The following is a 21792-nucleotide window of genomic DNA, read 5'->3' as shown; positions in this document are numbered from 1 at the left end:
CCAACCAATTTTGAGAAATTGCAAATTACTAATTGGTTAGAAAAAATAATGATCGTGAGAAAATTAAAATCACTCATGGCTATAAAATGAGAAGAGGTTCAAATATATCACCATTTCTTTCCCATTCTTTCAAAGCGAACCCGAGAACTTACAAAATGGGCGACAACAATGAAGACCCATGGCTAGCCCCAGATAAGCTATACCATGTCCTCTTTTGTCTCTCTCTAACCCTCCTTTTCTCCAAGCTAGCCTCCCTCACCCGCTATCCATTTCTCAAGCGCCACTCTATTCGGGTCGGTGCTATTCTCTCCCTCTTCGCCGGCGCCGCCAAGGAGGCAGCCGACCAAATTGGCCTCTTTCCCTCCGCTGGAGCCTCTGCAAAGGACGCTGTAGCCGATATCATTGGCGTATTGATTGCTGCGGCAGCTCTCTCCATGCTTAAAAGTAAAAACTACGACGGATCCGATTCGGGGTCGGGTCAGACCCGGAGGGTTTTGCCCATTTGATGGCCAATTGCGGCTGAATTGTTTATGGGGTTTTTTCTTTGGGTAGAAAATTGGTTTTGTTGGGTTAGATTTTGAAGGGGGAAAGGAAAGTATGTTTGGTTGCTGAGAAAGTGAAGAAAAAGAAAGCAAATATTTGGGTTTTGAATTATTATTTGTTTTAGGGAGAAGACAAGAGGATTGCTTGAGGTCAGTTTTCCTATCTTGTTCCTCAAAAGTTTAAATCTTTTAGTTTTTTTTTTATGACATTAGGATTCACGAATGCATTGCTATATTCCACGTTGACATAAATAGAAGCTAGCGGTAGCACCTTTCTTTTATGCTTTTATATTGGGTTTACTGCTATCTTGGTAAACTCTATTTGATTGTGATTACTGGCAAGTTCTGAGAAGCAAAAGTGTCTCTCTTGAATAAAGTAGTGCTGTCCTTTTAAATCTTCTGGCGTCAAATCGAGAGTTAAATTGTTTTTTCAACTTTTTGTGTATATCTACTTCTACTGGAAAAGAGGATTCATAAAAAAAAATAAAAAGAGGGAATGAGGAATGCAGAATCACTGTGTATTATGGTTAATGATTCTCATGTTTGTAGAAAGACAGAAAATTGTTAGCCTTGTTACATATGGATTGAGATATGAGCCTTCGAGATATTAGTGTGGCTAGTTGCCTGATTGAATAGAGTTGTCTTAATTGGCTTGCATGTATCTGGTACTGTACATCTTTCATAATTTTTGTGACCTAATGAAATACTTGAACAACAGACAAGTTGCTGTCTGTGTGATAAATGTAGATTGTGAGCTTCAGGGTTTGTGGCACAAGGGTCTGATGGTGTTCAATTTAAATGCACGCCTCCCACGCAAAATTTTCTTTTCTGTGTCTGATGAATTTTTATGTTTCGACTTCCAAATAAAGAAATTATATTGGTCACTACAAAAGAAATGTCACATTATAAAATGGACAGTGCTGTAGGGTTTCCACCGTGTCACTTAATTATGGCTGGTAATATGGAGTTAAGTTTTCTTTCGCAAGGCTCTCTATGTTTAGAAACTTGATCATAGCTGAAAGAAATTATAACTGGTTATATTAATGAATGTATGTTGTTTGGTTAAGCATTAGGGTGGAGTTCCATGATGCAGTAAATCTAAGTGCTTTGGAGGCAAAATTTTCTATCCCTAGCAGTGTGCCACTTCTTTCAGTTATTCAACGGAATTTTGATAGCATGATTATATCATCAAAAAATATTCAAAATGTCCGGATGTATTACTCGAATAGTTTAGAACAGGCATGTTACTGTTATTGAACCTGGCTTAGTGCCATGATCCCAGATGATGTATTGATGTTGAAGATCAACTTTCCTTTTCTCCCTGCTCTGTTCATGGGAGCTTCAAGGAGCATTGTTTTGTTGTTGATAAGTATTTTTAGATAAGAAGTCTCTTGGGGTATAAAGATTAAAAACCAATATTCAAGAAATTGTGTCATTAGAAGTTAAGGAGGCAGAAGGTGGTTTTAGTAAGGAAGAGAGGAAAAGGAGTAGTTTTAGAAAGCACCTTCCTAACGTTTTCTGTTGGAAGACATTATTTGGAGGCCTAAGGAGGGTGGTAGAAATATAACAAAGAAGAGTGGCTAGGTAGCGATATGATATGGGCATTGGATAACTAGTATGGAAAAGGAAAATCAGAAAGGAGAGAAAATGGAATGACTTGTCTGGAAGCTCTCAAGTTGTGTTTCTTAGCCCATTTTATTACAGAATTTGTTGTCATACTTGTAGGCAAAGGGCAAACTCTTTCTTTTTGTCTAGGTTAAATAATGGCAATAACCCTCCCTCTTATTTAAACTCTCCATCTCAAGTGTGCGCCCAATTTAGTCTCATGTATTTCAAGACAACGTTATATCACTTCCATCTGAGATAGCTAGCACCGCAAAGTAATTTCTTCATATACATTGGTAAAAGCCAACTTATTCACATTTCATCTTAATTTTTTGTTAGACCCACTAGAATGCAATGTGCAGGAGCTTCATCTCGTTTTCTTCATCTGCACTTTATCTAACAGCATTTTGGGATTATTTGTGCAGGTTTGTTGATCATGTTGAATAATCACCTCCTAAAGCTCCTTGTAGCTGATGTTTTTTCATTAGTATCACCATCTTCCTCAGGCAGCTTGACAGCAGAGTACGTTCCTGCTCCACACAATGCCCCGAGGATCGGGGCAGTGAGGTAAACCCATATGGCTTTATAGTTATTTGCAGCTATGGCTGGCCCTAATGTTCTGACTGGGTTCATTGATGCCCCTGTTGTTTCCCTGCACGAGTAAAAGAAGACAGTCCAATATGCTAATGATGTTTAGATGTTTTGATTTATGTAGTATTTTTGCCTTTGGCATAAAATTTAAATGAATAAAAGAAATGCTCCATTTACTATTAACCACTTTGTGCACAGGAAAACAGAGAATCTTTTTTCTTTTGCTATCTTCATATTTTTAATATTTTATTTGACACAAACTGTCATAAACATGGAGAAGAATGGCCTGAATCATAGATCATTTTCAATTTTGACAAATGGGAACGATCTTCAAAGGTTCTGAACCACAAAAAATTATGCTAATTGTCATGTCGCTCGCATCAGCTTACATGGAAGGGTTTGTCTATACCTGAACTGGAATAGTTTTTGACTCAATAGCTTTCTTGGATTCGTTCTATTTCATAAATCTTCAAGTTGTTGCCTAACTACAGTGCTTAAATATTCATCTTTGCAGTGTTTTGACCTCACTGCTTTTTTCTCACTGTTAGTTTTTGGACTCCCCCAATTCCCAAATCAGATCAATAGTACAAAAATAATTGAAGAGATTAGTAGAGACATACCCGGCTATGAGTATGTTGAGCATGACAGTAGCCCCTACCGCGATTCCTGCCAGCTCCCCCACCTGCACATGGCCATAATTCTTGTCACCCCTGCCAAGCTCATCAATTTATGTATCTATTTCAATGTGTTGTGTGCAATTGTGATTATATAAAACCTTGGGGAAGTGGGGTTGCTATTCTTCTTGTGAACTAATATGGATAGGATATTTTATGTATGCTTGATCCATCCCACATTACCATTGTATTAGTGCTGTGCTTTTTGTATGATATACAATACTTGACAGGAAAAGGAAAACAATTTAAGATACACATTTATGTGGGAGACAGGGAGAGAAGGAAAGTGATAAATCAGTGCATATTTTATTCCTGTAGATAAATATAAAATTGATCTTGATCCATTCTAGGGCTATTGGTTCTATTAATCAATGTTACTATTGGAATTATTTATCCATGGGAAGATGAGGGGTTGCAGGGTGCCAACCATCTTATTTGACTCTTGTCTTTCTATTTGCGAAGGAGATATTTTTATTGACTTCTTGGAAAATTTACAAGGAAGTGATTTTGAAGGGGGAAAAAGAGTAGAGAGAGGGAGAGGGAGAGGGAGGGAGAGGGGATATTTCTTGCTTCTGATAAACTATTTCTACCCACCTTTATAATTATAAAACCCGGCTCTACCCGCAAGTTGATCTAAAACCCGGGCTACCTGGGGTTTTGGCCGCGTTTTAATAGGCAAAACTTAAGTTTGCAATTAATCTAACTAAACTTAGGCGACTTACCGGGATAATCCGAAACTCGAATGACCTGGCGTGACTCTGATGAGACTTGATTATTTTTTTATATATATTTTTATTTTATCAAACTAAAAAATATAAAATTAATTTATAAATATTTAGTTTTTTATTTTTTTATCATCCACATGAATGGTTAACTTTTCAACGTGGATGGGAATATATATATATATTCACATAAATTTTTTCTGAACTTTTTCACATAAAAAAAAATTAAAATCTCAAATATTTTTTTTTTTTTTTAATTTTCTCGGGTTGACCCGGGGTAACCCATATGACTCGGGAGTTGACTCCTTAGACAGGGCAATCCCGGGCTGAGTTCAATAATTATACTTAAAACAATCTATAATCAGATAATCTTTCATTGTAAGAAAAGAATTCATCCATCTGAAAACTGCTCTTTGTTGTGTCATTTGAAATGTTTAGTGGAAAAGGGTTTGCAAACTCGAGATGAGGTAGCAAGTACTTACAGCTCTTGTGTCGGTGGCCACAGCAGTGACAACAAACATGAGGATAAAGCTAATAATGAACTCCAAAGCAAAAGCTTGACCATGTCCCCCGGAAGGAACCGTGACTCCCCCTCCCATCATAGGGTGAAATATCACCTTCAAAGCAAATGCAGCACACAGTGATGCCAATACTTGTGCCCCAATATACACCGGCACCTGTTCAAAAGAAAGCCACGTTAATATTAATCCAAAATCTGCTGAATTAAGGACGTAAAACATCAAGTCAAGAGTGTGTTTTCTTGTACATGTTTCCATGGAAAGTGTTTCAAGGCAGCAAATGCAATGGTGATGGATGGGTTGAGATGAGCTCCAGAGATGTGGCCGGTTGATAATATAACGATCATCGCAGCTAGTCCAGTAGAGGCAGCAAGGCCGATGAGAGCCTCTGAACCTTGTGTTTTTTGGTTAACAATGGCTGTGGCCGTCCCAGCGAAGATCAGTATAAGAGTGCCCATGAATTCAGCTCCCAACTGCATGTTCTTGCATCATTATCATATGAATAATTAACACTAAATGGAACATCGGTTCAATTACATTTTTCTTGATTAATATTGGAACTATCATGGAGAGTCATCTAAACACACATTCTCACCTTTCTAGCAAGTGAGACAGGAGGAGGGGGCAATGAGCAAGAGACAGGAGGTAATCTCCCTTCTTCCATAGCCCATTCTTCAACACCGAAACACTTGCAACTTCTCAAAAGAGATTTTTTACCGTGAACACCTCTCTCCCCCTTAAACCCACCAAAGAGAGGAGCACCAGGAGTCCCTGGTGTTGCTGGGGTTGAAGGAGCTGATGGAACCTCTTCATTGTCCATAACTCTAGCTAAATTAGCAAAAACAATCAAAAGGCTGTATAAATATTATACTATATAGTAAGTGCAAACTAATTAGAGGCTAAATACTCGGAATTTGCGATTGCTTCTCTATGCTTTGAAGGAAGTGGGATAACTGATATATCTAGAACAGAAATAGAGAAAAGAAGTTGACTTGGAGAATCCCTAGAAATGGAGAGAGAGAGAGATGAAGCTAGTGGTTGGAACTGCTGGAGATGGGAGGTTTGTGGCCTTTGGAAGTGGACGGTGGGACATTGCAAGAAGTCCTGTGCGGAAAAACTTAGAAAAAGAGGCCTTTATCATGAAACATGAATCACTGATTTCCTGTCTTTACCACTTGGATTTTTTATACTCAATGTCTTCACTCAATTATTGAGAAGATGAGACCACTCTGTGAGCTTCTTGTTAGACTCTGTGCCTGCCTTGAAATTGTTACAGATCTGATCTATATATAGATTAATTAGCCAACCATGCTAACATTCGTCAACAACAGTTGGCATGACTCCAATATCTTAATCTCTTCTGAATCTACCAGTTAAGTAGCTTATAGAAGACAAAAAAATGTTTCCCTCTAGTAGATTTGTTTAATATTCTGAATTTTCTATGCATCAGTATATTTCTTCGATGAATAAATTTAAGCGACATACTTCCTGTTGCTGCTTGCAGTACTGGAGAGAAAAAACAAAGCAAAATAATGCTTAATTGGTTGGCTATGTGTTAATGAACGTGCAACTAGTTGTTGACTAATTAATTAAGAAGTGAATCAAGTGATGCTCTGGAATCTTCGATAATGACAATCAATGAACAATTAAAAATTCACTTAAGTCACTAATATATTAATTATACCACCAACCGATTATTTCTTATTTCTTAATTTAAACCAAGATATGCGTTCTTAGTTTTATTACACTACCAGAATTCTTAAATTTACTAGTGAAGTTTTTTTGTCGATATTTATATTCTCATTCTATCGACAATAAATTTACTGACAGACTCATAAACAAAAATGTTTTGTCGATAAAACTCTTGTCAGTAATTTTTTATCTGTCGGTGAGTCCGTCGGTAATAAAATTACCAATTGATTTATTGACCGTAAAAGCACGTCAAAACAATTTTCACTAGCTTCATTCCGTCATTATTTTCCTTGGAAATTTTGTCATATAACCGATAGAAATACCGTATACAATTCTGTCGGTGATTAAACATTGGCACAATGATATTTGCAGTAATTCTTTTTCAACTCTCTAGAATATACCAACGGATTTAATTCGTTGGTAATTATTTAAAAATATTTTTTAAAAAAATCTATTTAACAGATGTAAAAAATAAATTAAATTAATATAAATTAACACTCAATAATACTCGGAAACTGAGTTGCTTTGAAAAAATAAGAAGAAAATCAACTCAAATAAGTTTGCAACAAATAAATAACACAAAAAATAAACAACATCAACAAATAAATGAATCAACTAAAAATATTTTCCACCTAACTTAGAAAACATATTCTAGAACTCATCATCCAACAACAAATAAATTAATTTAATTGAAATTAAACAACAAAATTGAAAAAACAAATCCTACAAAATTGATCTCATATGAAAAAAAAATCCTACAACAACATTCATACAATTATTTAGAATAGAAAATTTAAAAATAAAATTAAAAAAACAAATATAATGCAAAAAAAAAACACAAAAAAAGAATAAAAAAAATCTTACCTTAATTTAATTGCGAGAAAAGCTGAGAAGAGAAAAGAAAAACAAATTCATAAAGTATGTTAATTAAAAAAAATAAGAAGAGAAAAAAAGAAGAAAGGAAAAGACATACCTGCATATGAAAGAGAATAGAAGGAGTTGAGGAGAGAAAAGAAAGAAAGAAAGGGACATTGGTATTTTTTACAGAAGAAGAGGAGGCGTGTTTGTTATGAAATAAGGGATTCTAGTCTTTAAATTGGGGCATTTTACCGATGAATAATTAAATATTAATATTTTTAATCATTCTATTGGTGATTTCATCAGTAATATTTTATTTAAATTTTTAATTTAATCGAAAATTTTCAGAAACCCCTCAAATATCATCAATGACTTTTCAGTCCGTCGGTGATTTCATCTGTAATATTTAATTTAATAAAAAAATTTCAAATATCCCTCAAATATCATCGATGACTTTTCAATCCGTCCATGATTCCGTATGCAAAAAACAGTAATTAAAAGTGTAATTGAGAAGTGAACAAATCCAGAGCTCTTGAGGCAATATCGATGAAATTAATTTCATCAGTGATGCCGTATGTAATTGACAACATAAACAATGCAATTGAAAAATAAGAGCTTTGGAATATATCGACGGAATTAATCGGTCAATGATACCCTCTATAATTAACACAGTAAACAGTGCCAAGGAGAAGGGAACGATTCCAATGCTCTCTGGAATATACCGACGGACCTATTTTCATCAATGTAAAATAGTTTCTGTTGCCATATTGTATTTGTATTTCTTATCTATCAATCTTTTAGATTCTTAAGATCATAGGAGCACACACAACACAGTAACATCAATTCTGTGTATAATAATAAAATCACATAAAATAAATGTTTCTTTGTAATTTAATAATAAATTAATGTCATTGTCATTACATTAAAGTTAATTCTTTCTGAAATATTACATTATAGTTTATAACATTACACATTCGTGTTGTGCAAATTAATCAAAATTATCTTCTTCTTCTTCTTCTTTAATTTCATCATTGTCATCTCCATCACAATATTCTACGTTGATTTTGTCGCTATCATCATCTTCATCGACTTGTGTATGTCGACTGATTCTCAAAACATCATTTAACTTCTCAACGTCAACAACAACAAAAATATCCACTAATATTTTTTGGATTAGATAATGTATAATTAATAAAACCCTGAATCTCATTACAATAATCTATCCTGCGCAGCCCTTCGGGTAAATCTCAATACATTCATGAACAATCATCCATTACTTGTATCAAACCTATATAGAATATTGATGACAACATGTATTAATTAATTACGTGAACTAAATAAATTTGCAAACATTAGCTTAACTCAAACTTATTCAATTTATTTTAATAGTACTCTTAATTCATTATCAATTATCTACATAAATTCATATTTTTATACATTTACCGAAAATTTTAACTCAATAATAAAATTGACAAAATATTAAACAGACCTATTAAATAAGTCATTATTTATTTCATCACAAAACACCTAAATCACAAATTTAAAATGAATTTCATCAATTTATAAACAAATATAATTTTACAAAATCTTAAACAAACTATAACATGTACAAATCAAGCATTTATACAACAAACTTCTAAGGAAAAAACTATAAAATAAGTAAACACAATCTTAAAAATTATAACTTAAATATTACCGACGGGTTTACAGACGAATTAATTAATATAGTCAGTAATGTTGTCTGGATAAATAATATGCTATCAAACTTTTTAGCTTTTTTTAATTTTTTTCTCAATGCAATTCCCTCGGTACAAATGTGGGTGAGATAAATTAGCTTTTTAATACAAGAACATGTGGCTTCCTCTCTTTCTGAATCTTTTTTCATGTCAGGATTTCTATATTTTGCCTCGTTCCTCGTGTCGTCAATTTGATAATTACAGTTCCATATACATGCATGCATTCATTGTACATGTAATCTATGAATTAATAGCTTATTCTGAGGTGACAGATGATGATGACTGGCAAGTTTTAATCTCAGAATGCCTTTTTTTAATGTGATTTATAGAAATCTCGCACAGTTTCTATAATGTTCTTGAATAATTATACAACATTCCGAGAATGATGCCGACGTTTTTCAAAACACAGGTTCTGCGTTTTACTGCTTCATCTTCCATTGATGATTCTTGACCCATACACAAGTGCAGAAGGGACAAATGCCTTTTACAGTGCCTTCTGTACTGGGAAATAATAATTCAACCTAAATGGTTCAAACTTGTATCATTTAAAGCTTTTGGAGACCAATAGACTAGGCTGGTGCACAAATCTCTCCGAGCGCGTAGCTAAATGAATGCATCAACCAGGAATGTTTCTGGGGTAAAAAGAGCACTCCATCTATCCTTTTCTTTTATCAAATAATAGCTATATTGGTGGGATCAAATATAAGGTCAATTCTGTGTATCATTCTGTCCTACACTATATGTATATGTGCATGCACTGAAAATAAATCATCAAGTCAACATATTTTGTCCTCTTTTTCTCGAGTTAATTGATCTTTGAATTGAAGGATCAATCGAGAGTACCCCTACCTTCTCTGGAGGAATTCAGGGAGTAAAGTAATGAGCCAGCTGAAGCAATATTTCTTAGTGGCGGCAATGGGGCACGTTGGAGTTGGTAAGTAGGCTTGCTTTTTTGTTTTTTCCAACGTAATTAGACTCAGTTACGTTTCGATTCCCATTTTGTCTGGCTGGTATTTAGGTGGAAGAGTTTGGATTGTGCTATGACAATAATTGGTGTTTGGGACTAGATCCAGAAACAAGTTCATCTTAATGTATAGAACCTGACTCCACTATATATTGTAAATCATAGAAAGGAAGAAAGAAAAACACCAAGAGTATTTATTCTGTTAGTGGGTCGTTTGTATAAACAATTGAAAAACATATCAAGTTAATGTTTTTCATTCCATTAAAATGGAATTTTAAATGCGTAGCCAAACCAAGCCTTAATCGGATTGACTTTTCAAAAAACATAGCATGTTAATTTTGGCGCATTGATTCATCACACCAGCCTCAAATTATACTCCTAAACGTCCACCCGTAGACATGGAGTATATATGGGCCAGATTCATTACAGATTAATATGGTCGTGAGTATTTGTTAGTTTTTAAAATCAATATACGATAAACGATGAGTTTTATTTATGGATTGGATTGGATTGGATTGATATATGTCAAGTAAATACTAGGTTGGGATATTGTCATAAACAGCCACTGCGACTGTTCATGACTGCGACTGTTCATGAGGCCACCGATCACGACCATGTGCATGTCATGTTCATTGGCTAACGCTCTCAGCTCTATTCTTGTAGCCCGTTTGTACTGTATTCGAGGCAGTGTTTGCGTTTCTTCTAAACGGATTAAATTTACTGTTTATGGGATCCAATACAATATATGTTTAAAACATAGGGTAATTAAAAGCAAGTTGAAGCTGCTTAATTCTTCTTCTTCTCTCGTCTCCACTTAAACAGTGAGAGTATCTTCACTATTCATGGTCAGACTGGATTCGACCCAAATATAAATGTATTGAACCGGATTCAACCCAGTAAAATAAAAAAATTATTTTTTTTATTTTTTATTATGTTTTATTAGAAAAACTAGTGTTTAACATTATTCAATGACACTACATAATTAAATTAGAAGGAGATCGCATGATGATGTAGTATTTACATCATTTGATCGCAATTCTAATTTTGTTCCTGGTGATATTTTATCTGATTTTGTTGCACACTTAGAAAACCATGGAAACTATAGTCCTTGTTTGATGAATTTCATACGTGATGGAATTGCAGATAATTTAATGGAACAAAAAAAATATTTTATATAAAATATTATTTATTTCATGATGTAATAACAGTGGTTAAATCTATAATATTTAAATTAAAAACCATTAATATTAATATATATCCTTTTTAATTATTTTATAACCTCAATTTAAAAAGCATTCTTAACCAAATACATTAAACTATTTTTTGTCCAACCTTAATTTCAACCACAATTTTAACCAAACATATATAAATACCAAGCAAACCTCAATCAAAAATGCTTTTTATAAATATTTTTTTTTAAATCACAACCACGAAAGCTACCACAATACTACACATTCTTGATGTGTTTGGAGATGCGATATATCATGGCTAAGGATGTGGTCATTTGTAAGTAGATATTATATTACGTTGTAGTCTGTATTTTATTATTTTTTATAATTGTTTTAGCATTGTCAGTTAAGATATTAATATTCTTGAGCAGATTATAAATTTTCATATTCATGTTGGAGTGGTAGAATTCCAAACAAGATTTTTATAGGTGAATGGTTGAGCGTAGTTATAAGATAATTATTGTTGTTGTTTGAGAAATTTTTAGTTTTGAGCATATTTTTTTTTTGTAGTTTAACGTGGATGTCTGAGCTAGTTTACGCGCACCTCAACTAATTCCACGAGCCCTGAAGTTAACGACTATGTAAGCCTCCAATAACTATCATATAAGCAACCACATGACTCAAACCTGAAAGCATAAATAAAATAAATCTTTTAATTTTAAATTTTTATGACTTGACTATCACCTAAATATTATTTGAAGCATATTTCTAATTCTTATAACTGAGTTGTTTAGGATTTCAAATCAGGCCTTTCCTGGTGAACAGAAGCAACATTGAAGGTACTGACAAAACTGTTAACATCGGACTCATGTTCTCGAACAATCGTGAACTTTTTACGGGAAAACCTTTTTTCCTGCTCCAACAGAATCTCTTGAAATTGAAACTTTTCGTGGTTACAATGTTTCTTTATTTTTTCTTTCTTTCTTTTTAATTAATCTCCAAATTTAAAAAACACACATTGTTTATAATGAAAGAAAAAACAATGAGGAATTAACTAAGACGACAGAAGCTTTTTTTTTATTGTTGTATTTTATGAAAAAAAATAAAATTAATTCTAAAAAAACACTAAAATAGCAATGAAAATGGAATATTAATAAATATGGGCTCCAACTCAGGAAAAAAAAAATCAAAGACAAGAAAATAAGAAAAAACAAACAGACAAAAGACAAATTACTGTATAGAAAAATATCCCTTTCCCTATCTTCTTCTTCTTTATAATAACAACTTTTTCTTTGTTTGCTCATGTTCCTCTCTCTCTCTCTCTCTCTCTCTTAATGTTTGTTTCTCTCTCTCTAGAAGATCTCTTATCAGATCCTTCAAATCTATTTTATTCCAGGTCAGATTCCATCTCCCTGTCTCTCTCTCTCCATTTTCGTCTTCTTCTTTTTACTATTCATTGATTTGTTTATATCTCTATATATGCTTTCTTTACTTGTTATTTTGTTGTTCATGGGCATCTAGGGTTCGAAGCTGATATGGGTTTGTTGTTTTTGAAATTTGTTGCAGATTTGGTTTTATGTGCTGGGTGATTGATAGGTTTTGTTAGGGTTCGGTGCTGTTTTTGATTATTTAGTTTGATTAGGCATTTGGGATTAAGCAATTTTGTTGTGGGTTTGATTCTGTGATGTCGTTGTTGCTAAAAGGTGATTCTATTCTAATTCGTGAGGTGTGGAATGACAATCTCGAAGAAGAATTCGCGCATATCCGTGAAATAGTTGATGATTTCCCTTATATTGCCATGGACACGGAGTTTCCGGGCATTGTGTTGCGTCCGGTGGGTAATTTTAAGAATAGTAATGACTATCATTACCAGACTTTGAAGGATAATGTGGATATGTTGAAGTTGATTCAATTGGGTCTTACCTTCTCAGATGAGCAAGGGAATTTACCAACTTGTGGCACGGATAAGTATTGCATCTGGCAGTTTAATTTCCGTGAGTTCAACGTGAACGAGGATGTTTTTGCAAATGATTCGATTGAACTTTTGCGGCAGAGCGGGATTGACTTTAAGAAGAACAATGAAAACGGTATTGATGCTGTCAGATTTGGTGAGCTCTTGATGTCGTCTGGGATTGTGTTGAATGATAACGTGTACTGGGTGACATTTCATAGTGGTTATGATTTTGGGTACTTGCTTAAGCTGTTGACTTGCCAGAATTTACCGGATACACAAGCAGGGTTCTTTAATTTGATCAACATGTACTTTCCAACTCTTTATGATATCAAGCATTTAATGAAGTTTTGCAATAGTCTTCATGGAGGGTTGAACAAGCTTGCAGAGTTGTTAGAAGTGGAAAGAGTTGGGATATGCCATCAAGCAGGTTCAGATAGTTTGCTTACAGCTTGTACATTCAGGAAGTTGAAAGAGAATTTCTTTAGCGGCTCCTTGGAAAAGTATGCTGGTGTGTTGTATGGTTTAGGTGTTGAGAATGGACAAAATACCCATTGATCATGAAAAATAGAAAAAAAAAAAAAAGCTTAGAAAGATCCTTTCAGCTTGATGTGGGTGCCTGGCACCAGAATTTCTTGTACACTCTTGTACAACAGGTTTCTTAATCTATGAATATAATCTCCATCTACTTGCTATAGTTTCTGAAGTATGGTGAACATAAAACATTTTGTTAAATGAAGATACAACATCTATTGATCTCTTTACAATTATAATACTGCACCTTATCTTTATCCATTGCCAGCTAGTGCAGCTTTCCAGACTACTAAATTCTGCTCTAGGGACGTGCTTATTTTTTCTGTTCATCATCTCAGTTATTGTTGGATTGTTTCTCATTTTCCTTATCTCTCTGCTTCCTTGATACATGAATTGTTTTCTTCTTTTTTCACTTCATTGGTCTCCCTCCCTCCCGGCACCTCCTGCAATAATCAGATTTAGTAGCAAACTGGCTTTGTGGCTTTGAAATCTTTTTTACTTTTGAGTTTATTAGAGTTCATTCTTCAAGCACATTCTAAAGATGATTTTGGTCCAGAGTTAAAATGTAAGAGAAATGTACTTCAATTCATGATGGCTTGCATAAGTAGTCAACTATGATTGAATGGTTCCATGAATGTCTGGTATAGCTAAGTGGTTGGTTGTATCCCTTTCCTTTCATCTTTCCTCGTGTACCTATTTCTCATGGTGTTTGAGATGCAACAAGCATTCAATTTTATTTTGCAGATTGCAGGTTGACACAGCAATTTTTCAGGAAATGAATCGAAGATAGTATTGGTAACCTTTTAATGTTGCAATTGATGTGCATAGTGATGGTGCTTTATTGAGCTCCGGAATCATGATGTTGTACTTCTAAGACAATGTGCGTTGTAGGTATTTCACAGCTGTGCAGGGGTCTTTTTGGACAACCTCTGGGCATCCTTTTGTTTTCCATCAGCTAGTTAGCAACTTAAGCTGTATTTCTCTAGCTGTCAGAGGTTGGATATCTGCTTCTATTTATACGCCAAGTTGATAGAGAGCGTTGAGTTGCTTTGATTCGGAAAAATGCCTGCATGTTAGATGGATTTGGTTTTGTAAAAGGAACAGGTTTTAACTTATATAATGTTGTATTGAAAGAAGGCAACATGTTTCAGCAACAACCTTTAACAAAGGTAAGGAAACAACCAACGACAAGCCACAAAGTGATCAGTTTCCCAAGGGGAAAAAAATCATGGTTTTTAAACCAATCTGGGATAAGTCGTTAGATGGGGTAGATGGATTAACTTAGTTAATTTAATTTTTTTATTTAATAAAAAAATAATAAGAAAAAAAATTAAGAAAAAAGGTTAACGGGTTTTGTTTGATTTTTTTCATTGGTCAATTCAGGTTTTAGATTGGTTATACCAGGTTAATTTTTTATTTATTTTGTTGAAATCCAGCTTGATCTAGACTTCAAGTTTTGGGTTTACCAATCAAATTGAGTTTTAAAACAGTAAAAAAAAAATTAAAATCCTATTTATTATTTTCAAAAAAAAAAATTTAGATCTTCTGAACATAGTTATAAGTCTTGATGTGAGTGATCAGATTAATTTATGAGTTGGTATATTAACTCAATTTTTATATAAAAATGATAGGTTTGAAGTTTTTTTTTAATCAAACGATAGGTAAAATTCAATTCAACATGAAATCCGAGGCAGGTTGTAAATCAACGGAGTCAATATATCTGATTGTGATTATTTATTTAATTAATAGCAAATTGAGTAGAAAAAGAATTAATCTTTATTTATTAATTCCTTTTCTTATATATATAGTTATATTTTATTGGACCAAGCTCTGTCTTGATTTCCAATTTATTGAGGCTCCTCTCGGCTCGATCTTGGGCCCGTTTTAAGGCCCTGACCAGTTTCATGTAAGAAACCCAAGTAAAGAATTGAAGGACAAGAAGGTCAATTAAGAATTAGGGTTTAATAGGTTTCTGCCCTGGTTATATTATCGTCTCCCGTCACCACCCTTCTACTTGCTTCGCAGACACACAAGCAGCCGGTCCATCTTCACTTGCAAAGGTCACTGTCCCCTTTCTCTAAATCAAATTACGTTCAATTCTTGAACTTGTTTTATCTTGTTTGAGATCTGATTTTTTTTTGTTTGGATTTTTGTGGTTTTGCAGTGAGGAGATTTTAAAATCACCAACAAAACCCGAAAAATGTCAAGGTATGTAACTGTTTGAATAAATGATAATTTTAACTCAATTTTGCTTGTGTTTTCCTGTTTTATTAGCTTTTATAGTTATAGTTGTTAGAGGGTAACTTGTAATTCTTTATTTTTGGGTTTTTCGTATTGGTGATAATGCTGTTGCACATTTGATATGCTGTTTTTTGCTATTGCTTGTGGTAATTGTCTACATGGTGGATTGATTTATTCTTAAGAGCTGCGGATGGTTTCTATGCTGTAGAGATTAGTCACATTTCAACTGATCATCTTACAAGTGGATCTTGATCTCTTTCAATTTCTTAGCTTCCAGTATATTATTTAAAGTTTTTGTAGTGTTTCTTTGAATTATTTTGCTTTTGCCAGAGGCCCTCTTTTTTTTTATATATAGAAAAAAAATGATAGAAAGGACAGTGTGTTGAAAAACAACTACACGAATTTAGATACATCACTGTAAATGTATTGGTTATTTCCTTGTAGCCAACATAATGGTGGTGCATTGTGTATTTTATTTATTTTGATGTATCTGGATTTTCTTGCTTCTGCAGTGAAGAGACTCCTGCTCCTGTTCCTGCTCCTGCTGAGACTCCCGCTCAGCCTCTTGAGGCCATGGACTTGATGACAGCATTGCAGCTTGTTCTGAAAAAGTCCCTTGCTCATGGTGGACTTGCCCGGGGCCTCCATGAAGGTGCCAAAGTGATTGAGAAGCATGCCGCCCAGCTCTGTGTATTGGCAGAGGACTGCAACCAGCCAGACTATATCAAACTCGTCAAAGCACTCTGTGCTGACCATGGTGTAGGCTTATTGACAGTTCCCAGTGCTAAGACTCTTGGCGAGTGGGCTGGGGTAAGTTTAGTTTTTCTACTAGCCTTTTCATCTTAACCATTAAAATTTTTAGTCTATTTATAGCTTAGTTGTAAATTGCTTTGTGCTTTTTTTTTTCCATCTATTTTCTGAAATCCACATCATGTTATTCTTTCCAATGATTGAGTTGTTGTTATCTAGCCTGAACTAGAAAAAGTTATGTTCCCATTGCAGGAGTAATAGTTATTACAGATCATGTTCTTTTCTTTTTTCTCTGCCAAAACTTGCATGTTTCATTCCATTAAGAGCTTTAATTGTTTGCTTAACCTTAACATTTATGTAATGGCATTGTTGTTTTTTGCGTCCCTACATGCAGTTATGCAAGATTGATTCTGAGGGCAATGCCAGGAAGGTTGTTGGCTGCTCCTGCGTTGTTGTGAAGGTACCAATCCTTTTAGGTATATCATGTTTGTACTGACTTGTCATCTTAGGGTTAACATTTTTGTTTTGTTTTACTGGTTTGCAGGATTATGGCGAGACAAGTGAAGGCTATAACGTTGTTCAGGAGCACGTCAAGTCTCACTGAGTTACAATGGATCTAATGAGTTGAATTTCATATGTAGAGACCTTTACTCCATGTTTTCATGGACCCACAATTCCATGGGATTTTTTAGTGTTTTCTAGTCTCCATTTTTCCGCCCTGGGAATTTTGAGTCTTCGCTTCCTTTGACTTTTAATCAAGTTGGTTCATGTTGTGGTGAAAATCTTTCTTGATACATGAAATGCAGAATTAGCACCGCTTTAAGGCCTTTATTAATATATAGATGATGCGCAGAATTAGCTCATTAGGCTAAGCTCTCTCTTGAACGTGCCAGTGACTAGTTTAATATTGCTGCTGAAATCACACGTGATTTTGGAAGCTTTTCTTAATTTCTTGCTTCGATTATCCAAGAGTCCTTCAAGAAGTAATTGATTTGAAATTGATCTTTGAATTAAGTTTCTGAGATTTTAGCATTTAATTCAATTAAATCCCTGTGATGGGCATCTGTATTCACATGCCAAACATTAAAGCAGTTGGTTTGTCGTGCAAGCTGACTATGCCTGAGTTATGGTGTATTTGAAACCCGGTATAAATTATGTTTTTTTAATTTTTGTTTTTTAAAAAAAATTATTTTTTTAAATGAAAGGTATTTTAAACTGTCACTGTCATCATAATTCCAAAAAAGAAAATAGTAGTGTTGAAAATAGTAGTGATTATAATTTCAAAAGGAAAATAATAGTGTTGTACGAGGAAAAACAAATTCATCCTGTGAATTATTTTTTTTTGTTTTAAATCAAACTAGTTTTGACATCCCTAACCTAGCTAGCAAAATTATATTATTGCCACAACATACTTGGGGCAGTTTGGAAATCTTGAAAACACATAACTTAAAATTATTTTTTTATATATTTTTAAATTATTTTGATGTACTAGTGTTAAAAATAATTTTTAAAAAATAAAAATATATATTATTTTAATATATTTTATAATAAAAAATACTTTAAAAAACAACTGTGCTTCCAAACACCATTTTAGTAACAATTTAACATTTTATAATTTTAAAAAATAAGTTTTAAAAAAACTATAAACTATAAGTTTTTGTAACTAAAGTTTCAAGGGAGATCAGCTTTAAGCGGACCCGTGTAAGACTATAGTTTATATTAATTAACAAAAACACCCTCAAAACTATGATTAAAACAAACTATAATTCTAACTATACTCCATCACGCTGCTGCCAAACAGATACTTCATCCATGTTTGAAGTTGTAACTCTTGAAAAAAAACAGGTCTTCAAGTGTCAGCATGCTACAGAGTTGGTGAGAAGGAAAAGATGTCAAGGAAGGTAAATGAAAAACACTCTTTATTCAAAGTTTTACAACAAAAAAGAATCTAGTGACCAATATCTTGGACAAATTGTTAGCCAAGAAACGAGTATCATCCCCATTCTAACAACTCATCAAAGAGGGCATTGATCAATGGATAAGCAACTTCGAGCATCTATGGAGAGCCACTCTTCCTTCTTCTTCTTCTTCCTCGAGAGCCACTCATCAAAACGTGTTCATTTCGATACACTCGATGGGTGCCTGTGCATTGAATTCTATGCGTTATACATAGATGTTACTATTTGTCCTCACGACAAGATCATCTCATCAACAGCTCATAAAACGAGTGCGTCGAGTCAACATGCATTGAATTCTATGCTCGTTTACCAAGAGGTTTTTTTATTTTATTTTTTATTATTATTAGTTTGATCTTTTCTTTTTCTTTTTTCTTATTTGATATTTTAAGGATTTCATATTTGATTAAGAAAAAAGGAATTTCTATAGCTTTAATTACAGTGAAGATCGCTGGATGGTAGGAATTCTTCAAGTGTTATTGTTTTTCACCGACGGCGTGGATCGAAGCGACTTGGCTCTTTTTTAGATCATTATTTATTTCTTATGTTTTCATTCTTTCTCTCTTTTAAGTTAATTTCATCGAGAACCCTACTTTGCATCCATTGATTCTTAATTTGTTCATAGGTTTTTTTTTAATAGCTATAGAAATAATCGGTTTGATTTGAATTTATTGTAAATATCTAACAAATGATTTTACATTATTTTCCAGAAAATTTATTGGAGCGAATGAAAACGTTAATAAATTTCTTCGCCGTAACGATATCAACAAGGTAAGCAAGATAATGTTTTATCACTCTTATTCTCCTATAAAACTCTTTTAATTCTACTATAAATTAAGTCATAATTATTTTTTCTTCTTATTTGTTCATTGATTTCAAGCAATTTTGAAATATAAATGCTGTAGGAAGAGATGAATTTCATTAAAATTGGGTGAAGTTGAGTTAAAAGTGATGACTAATTAGGGTAAGAAAATGTGAAAAAAAGAAGAAAAAAAAAATCCTCCTTTCACCTTTAATATTACTCAAATAAATCAATATTTATTTTGTCTTTCATCCTTTATATTCTCTTGTTCTAGCACTTTACTATTAATTCAAGAGAGTAAACGTACAAGAAGTATTTTTGCTACGTGTGATATGCATTCATATTCATATATATTTCTTTATTAAATTTATGAATCATTCCAGTATAATTAATTAATTAATTAATTAATTATTGACCTGTAAACCAAACCATCAATGTAGATTTTATTAAACCACTTGAATGTGATGACTTGCTTTGATAGATTGATGGTGTTTGTGCGACGCCATGCATTAAAGATTATGGTGTTTTAATTATGATAATATGCAAGTTAACAGTATTTATTTTTGTTCTTTTATTTTAAGTCAAATTAACCAGCCATTGAAGAATATTTATTTCTATGAAGAATAATTATTTATATTTAGTCATTTTGTTGAGGACTATCTCTCTCACACACTATCACACACACCGTCAATAGATTTATTCTGGAAATAATTTGAAAATAATTCTAGATTTTTAAAAAAATAAAAAATTGAAGTAAATGTAGAAATGCTAAATATTATTGTATATTTTTGTCTCAATTAAGTTCCAAAATATACTTAGGTAATACCAAAACTTATATGATTTATAAATTAGGTCCCGAACATCTCAAAATATTCTCAATGGGGTAGTCTTTTAATCGATTCTCATCAGTATTTTTATCAATTTTCTTTCTTCAAACCATCCTTTTTATGCATAAATATGCTTATTGGATTGGAAATATTTATGCTCATCAACTTTTTATCAAAATTTCTAAAAATCAACACCATTTTAGTGTATAAAATATGTAAATTAGACCTACACTAGTAAAAAAACTTGACTAAATTATTAAGAGCATGGTTGAGAAATGTAGGATATAATTTGAGATCTAATTAATAAAATTTATAGGTTTAAGATGTAACTAAGATCATGAATATTTAGGTTTGAGATTAGATTGAGGTTTTTCTTTAAAAAAAAATTGTTTTTAATCACAATACTTAAATAGGGAAATGAACTTACTAGAATTATCACATTTTATCTTCATAAATTGTTTGAACTTATCACCACAGGATTACTGTTCTACCATTATCCAACAAAAATTAAGTTTTTTTTTTTTTTTTCCAAAAATAGAGAATACCATGGAAGTCAACTACCTTATTATGAGAATTCAAAATAAGGGATCTCTAAAATTTACTCTATCGTAATAATGATTCTTTTGAATTTTTTTTTAAATTCCCTCATTTAAAAATATTCTATCTATTTTAAAAATAAAACATTTTAATAAATATAAAGGATTTAATTGAAAAAAAAAAACTTGGGATACCTAATTGATGACAAATGAAGAGTTGAGATACTCTGTAAGGAAAACAAATTTGGAGTGCTTGACTGAAAAAAAGAGAGAAATAAAGCAAATTTGCGGTTCAAAGTGTTTTTCGCTTAGAAATACATCAAGATGATGTTTTTTTATTTTCTTAAAAATTAATTTATTATTAGTGTATCAAAACAATCTGAAAACATAAAAAAAAATTAGCAAAAAAAAAATTAAATTTTGAGAAAACACGGTTTCAACCGCGTTCCCAAACACACCTAGTATTCACTCTATAACTTTTTTTTTTTGGTCAAAGCATTAAACATGACTCAAATGGGTTAGATGTTAATCTCTTTACTTTTTTTTATATAAAACCAAACACAATTTATAAGAAAAATTCTTTTTTCTTTGAGTGAATGTAGGACTATATCCCAGCTATTTTTATGATATTATAATTTATTTTTTATTTGAAAAAATATTAAAATAAATTTTTAGATATTTTTAAATGATTTTAATATATTAATATTAAAAATTTAAAAATATATTATTTTAATATATTTTCAATTAAAAAATTTATTTGAAAAACACATTACAATATAATAACAAACAAACATTATCTAAGAGTAATACATCGGTACAATAAATCAGTATAACACCAGCACTAGCTAGGACAACGACCCCCCTAATTTACTACCACCCTTCGTCGCCATTAGAGTATAGTTAGTAAACTAAATAGAAGTGTCATAAGATTATATTTTAAAGTGTGTTTTATTTAAAAAAATATGTTAAAATAATATAAATAAATATCAAGGAAACTTGCTCATGGATTGAAAATTAAATGTAAACGGGAGTTTTGTTGCAAATCTTTCTACAAATCAATATTTATTGGAATAGTAATTCACTCTTTTTTTTAATTAATATATATATATATATATATTTTTTTAA

General features: G+C 32.6%; 4 protein-coding genes across 5 annotated transcripts; 3 read left to right on the top strand and 1 right to left on the bottom strand.

The window, feature by feature from the left end:
- Positions 1-86: 86 nt before the first annotated feature.
- Positions 87-3605, top strand: LOC18094534 (uncharacterized). The gene is made up of 2 exons (XM_006368861.3): positions 87-692; positions 2573-3605. Exon 1 carries the CDS (start codon positions 87-89, stop codon positions 504-506), a length of 420 nt encoding a protein of 139 aa, XP_006368923.1. The 3' UTR covers positions 507-692; positions 2573-3605.
- LOC7487062 (aquaporin NIP6-1) lies at positions 2350-6018 on the bottom strand. 2 transcript variants are annotated; one of them, XM_024594634.2, is made up of 5 exons: positions 5248-6018; positions 4901-5134; positions 4617-4811; positions 3359-3420; positions 2350-2799 (listed from the first exon to the last, which is right to left on the bottom strand). In XM_024594634.2, exons 1-5 carry the CDS (start codon positions 5470-5472, stop codon positions 2595-2597), a joined length of 921 nt encoding a protein of 306 aa, XP_024450402.2. In that variant the 5' UTR covers positions 5473-6018; the 3' UTR covers positions 2350-2594. The 2 variants fall into 2 exon arrangements, with proteins under 2 accessions (XP_024450402.2, XP_002297797.3); XM_002297761.4 differs by having other exon boundaries at positions 4901-5125; positions 5248-6003.
- A 6291-nt stretch (positions 6019-12309) lies between these two features.
- LOC18094535 (probable CCR4-associated factor 1 homolog 6) lies at positions 12310-13719 on the top strand. Its single transcript, XM_024597462.2, has 2 exons — positions 12310-12467; positions 12638-13719. Exon 2 carries the CDS (start codon positions 12756-12758, stop codon positions 13578-13580), a length of 825 nt encoding a protein of 274 aa, XP_024453230.1. The 5' UTR covers positions 12310-12467; positions 12638-12755; the 3' UTR covers positions 13581-13719.
- A 1683-nt stretch (positions 13720-15402) lies between these two features.
- Positions 15403-17384, top strand: LOC7487060 (40S ribosomal protein S12). The gene is made up of 5 exons (XM_002299226.4): positions 15403-15616; positions 15721-15764; positions 16310-16607; positions 16942-17007; positions 17092-17384. Exons 2-5 carry the CDS (start codon positions 15757-15759, stop codon positions 17149-17151), a joined length of 432 nt encoding a protein of 143 aa, XP_002299262.2. The 5' UTR covers positions 15403-15616; positions 15721-15756; the 3' UTR covers positions 17152-17384.
- Positions 17385-21792: the final 4408 nt, after the last annotated feature.

Source organism: Populus trichocarpa, chromosome 1, assembly GCF_000002775.5.
Source record: "Populus trichocarpa isolate Nisqually-1 chromosome 1, P.trichocarpa_v4.1, whole genome shotgun sequence".
Classification (NCBI taxonomy): domain Eukaryota; kingdom Viridiplantae; phylum Streptophyta; class Magnoliopsida; order Malpighiales; family Salicaceae; genus Populus; species Populus trichocarpa.
This window is presented reverse-complemented; position numbering and strand designations above follow the sequence as displayed.

Bases quoted from the DNA above. Each gene is read 5' to 3' on its own strand.
- LOC7487060 (XM_002299226.4), top strand. The intron at 16,608-16,941 runs GTAAGTTTAGTT...CCCTACATGCAG, and splicing joins CTCTTGGCGAGTGGGCTGGG to TTATGCAAGATTGATTCTGA. The intron at 17,008-17,091 runs GTACCAATCCTT...ACTGGTTTGCAG, and splicing joins GCTCCTGCGTTGTTGTGAAG to GATTATGGCGAGACAAGTGA.
- LOC7487062 (XM_024594634.2), bottom strand. From the start codon at position 5,472: ATGGACAATGAAGAGGTTCCATCAGCTCCTTCAACCCCAGCAACACCA. The intron at 5,135-5,247 runs GTGAGAATGTGT...TAATGATGCAAG, and splicing joins CTGTCTCACTTGCTAGAAAG to AACATGCAGTTGGGAGCTGA. The intron at 2,800-3,358 runs GTATGTCTCTAC...TTACTCGTGCAG, and splicing joins CTCAACATACTCATAGCCGG to GGAAACAACAGGGGCATCAA.
- LOC18094534 (XM_006368861.3), top strand. From the start codon at position 87: ATGAGAAGAGGTTCAAATATATCACCATTTCTTTCCCATTCTTTCAAA.
- LOC18094535 (XM_024597462.2), top strand. From the start codon at position 12,756: ATGTCGTTGTTGCTAAAAGGTGATTCTATTCTAATTCGTGAGGTGTGG.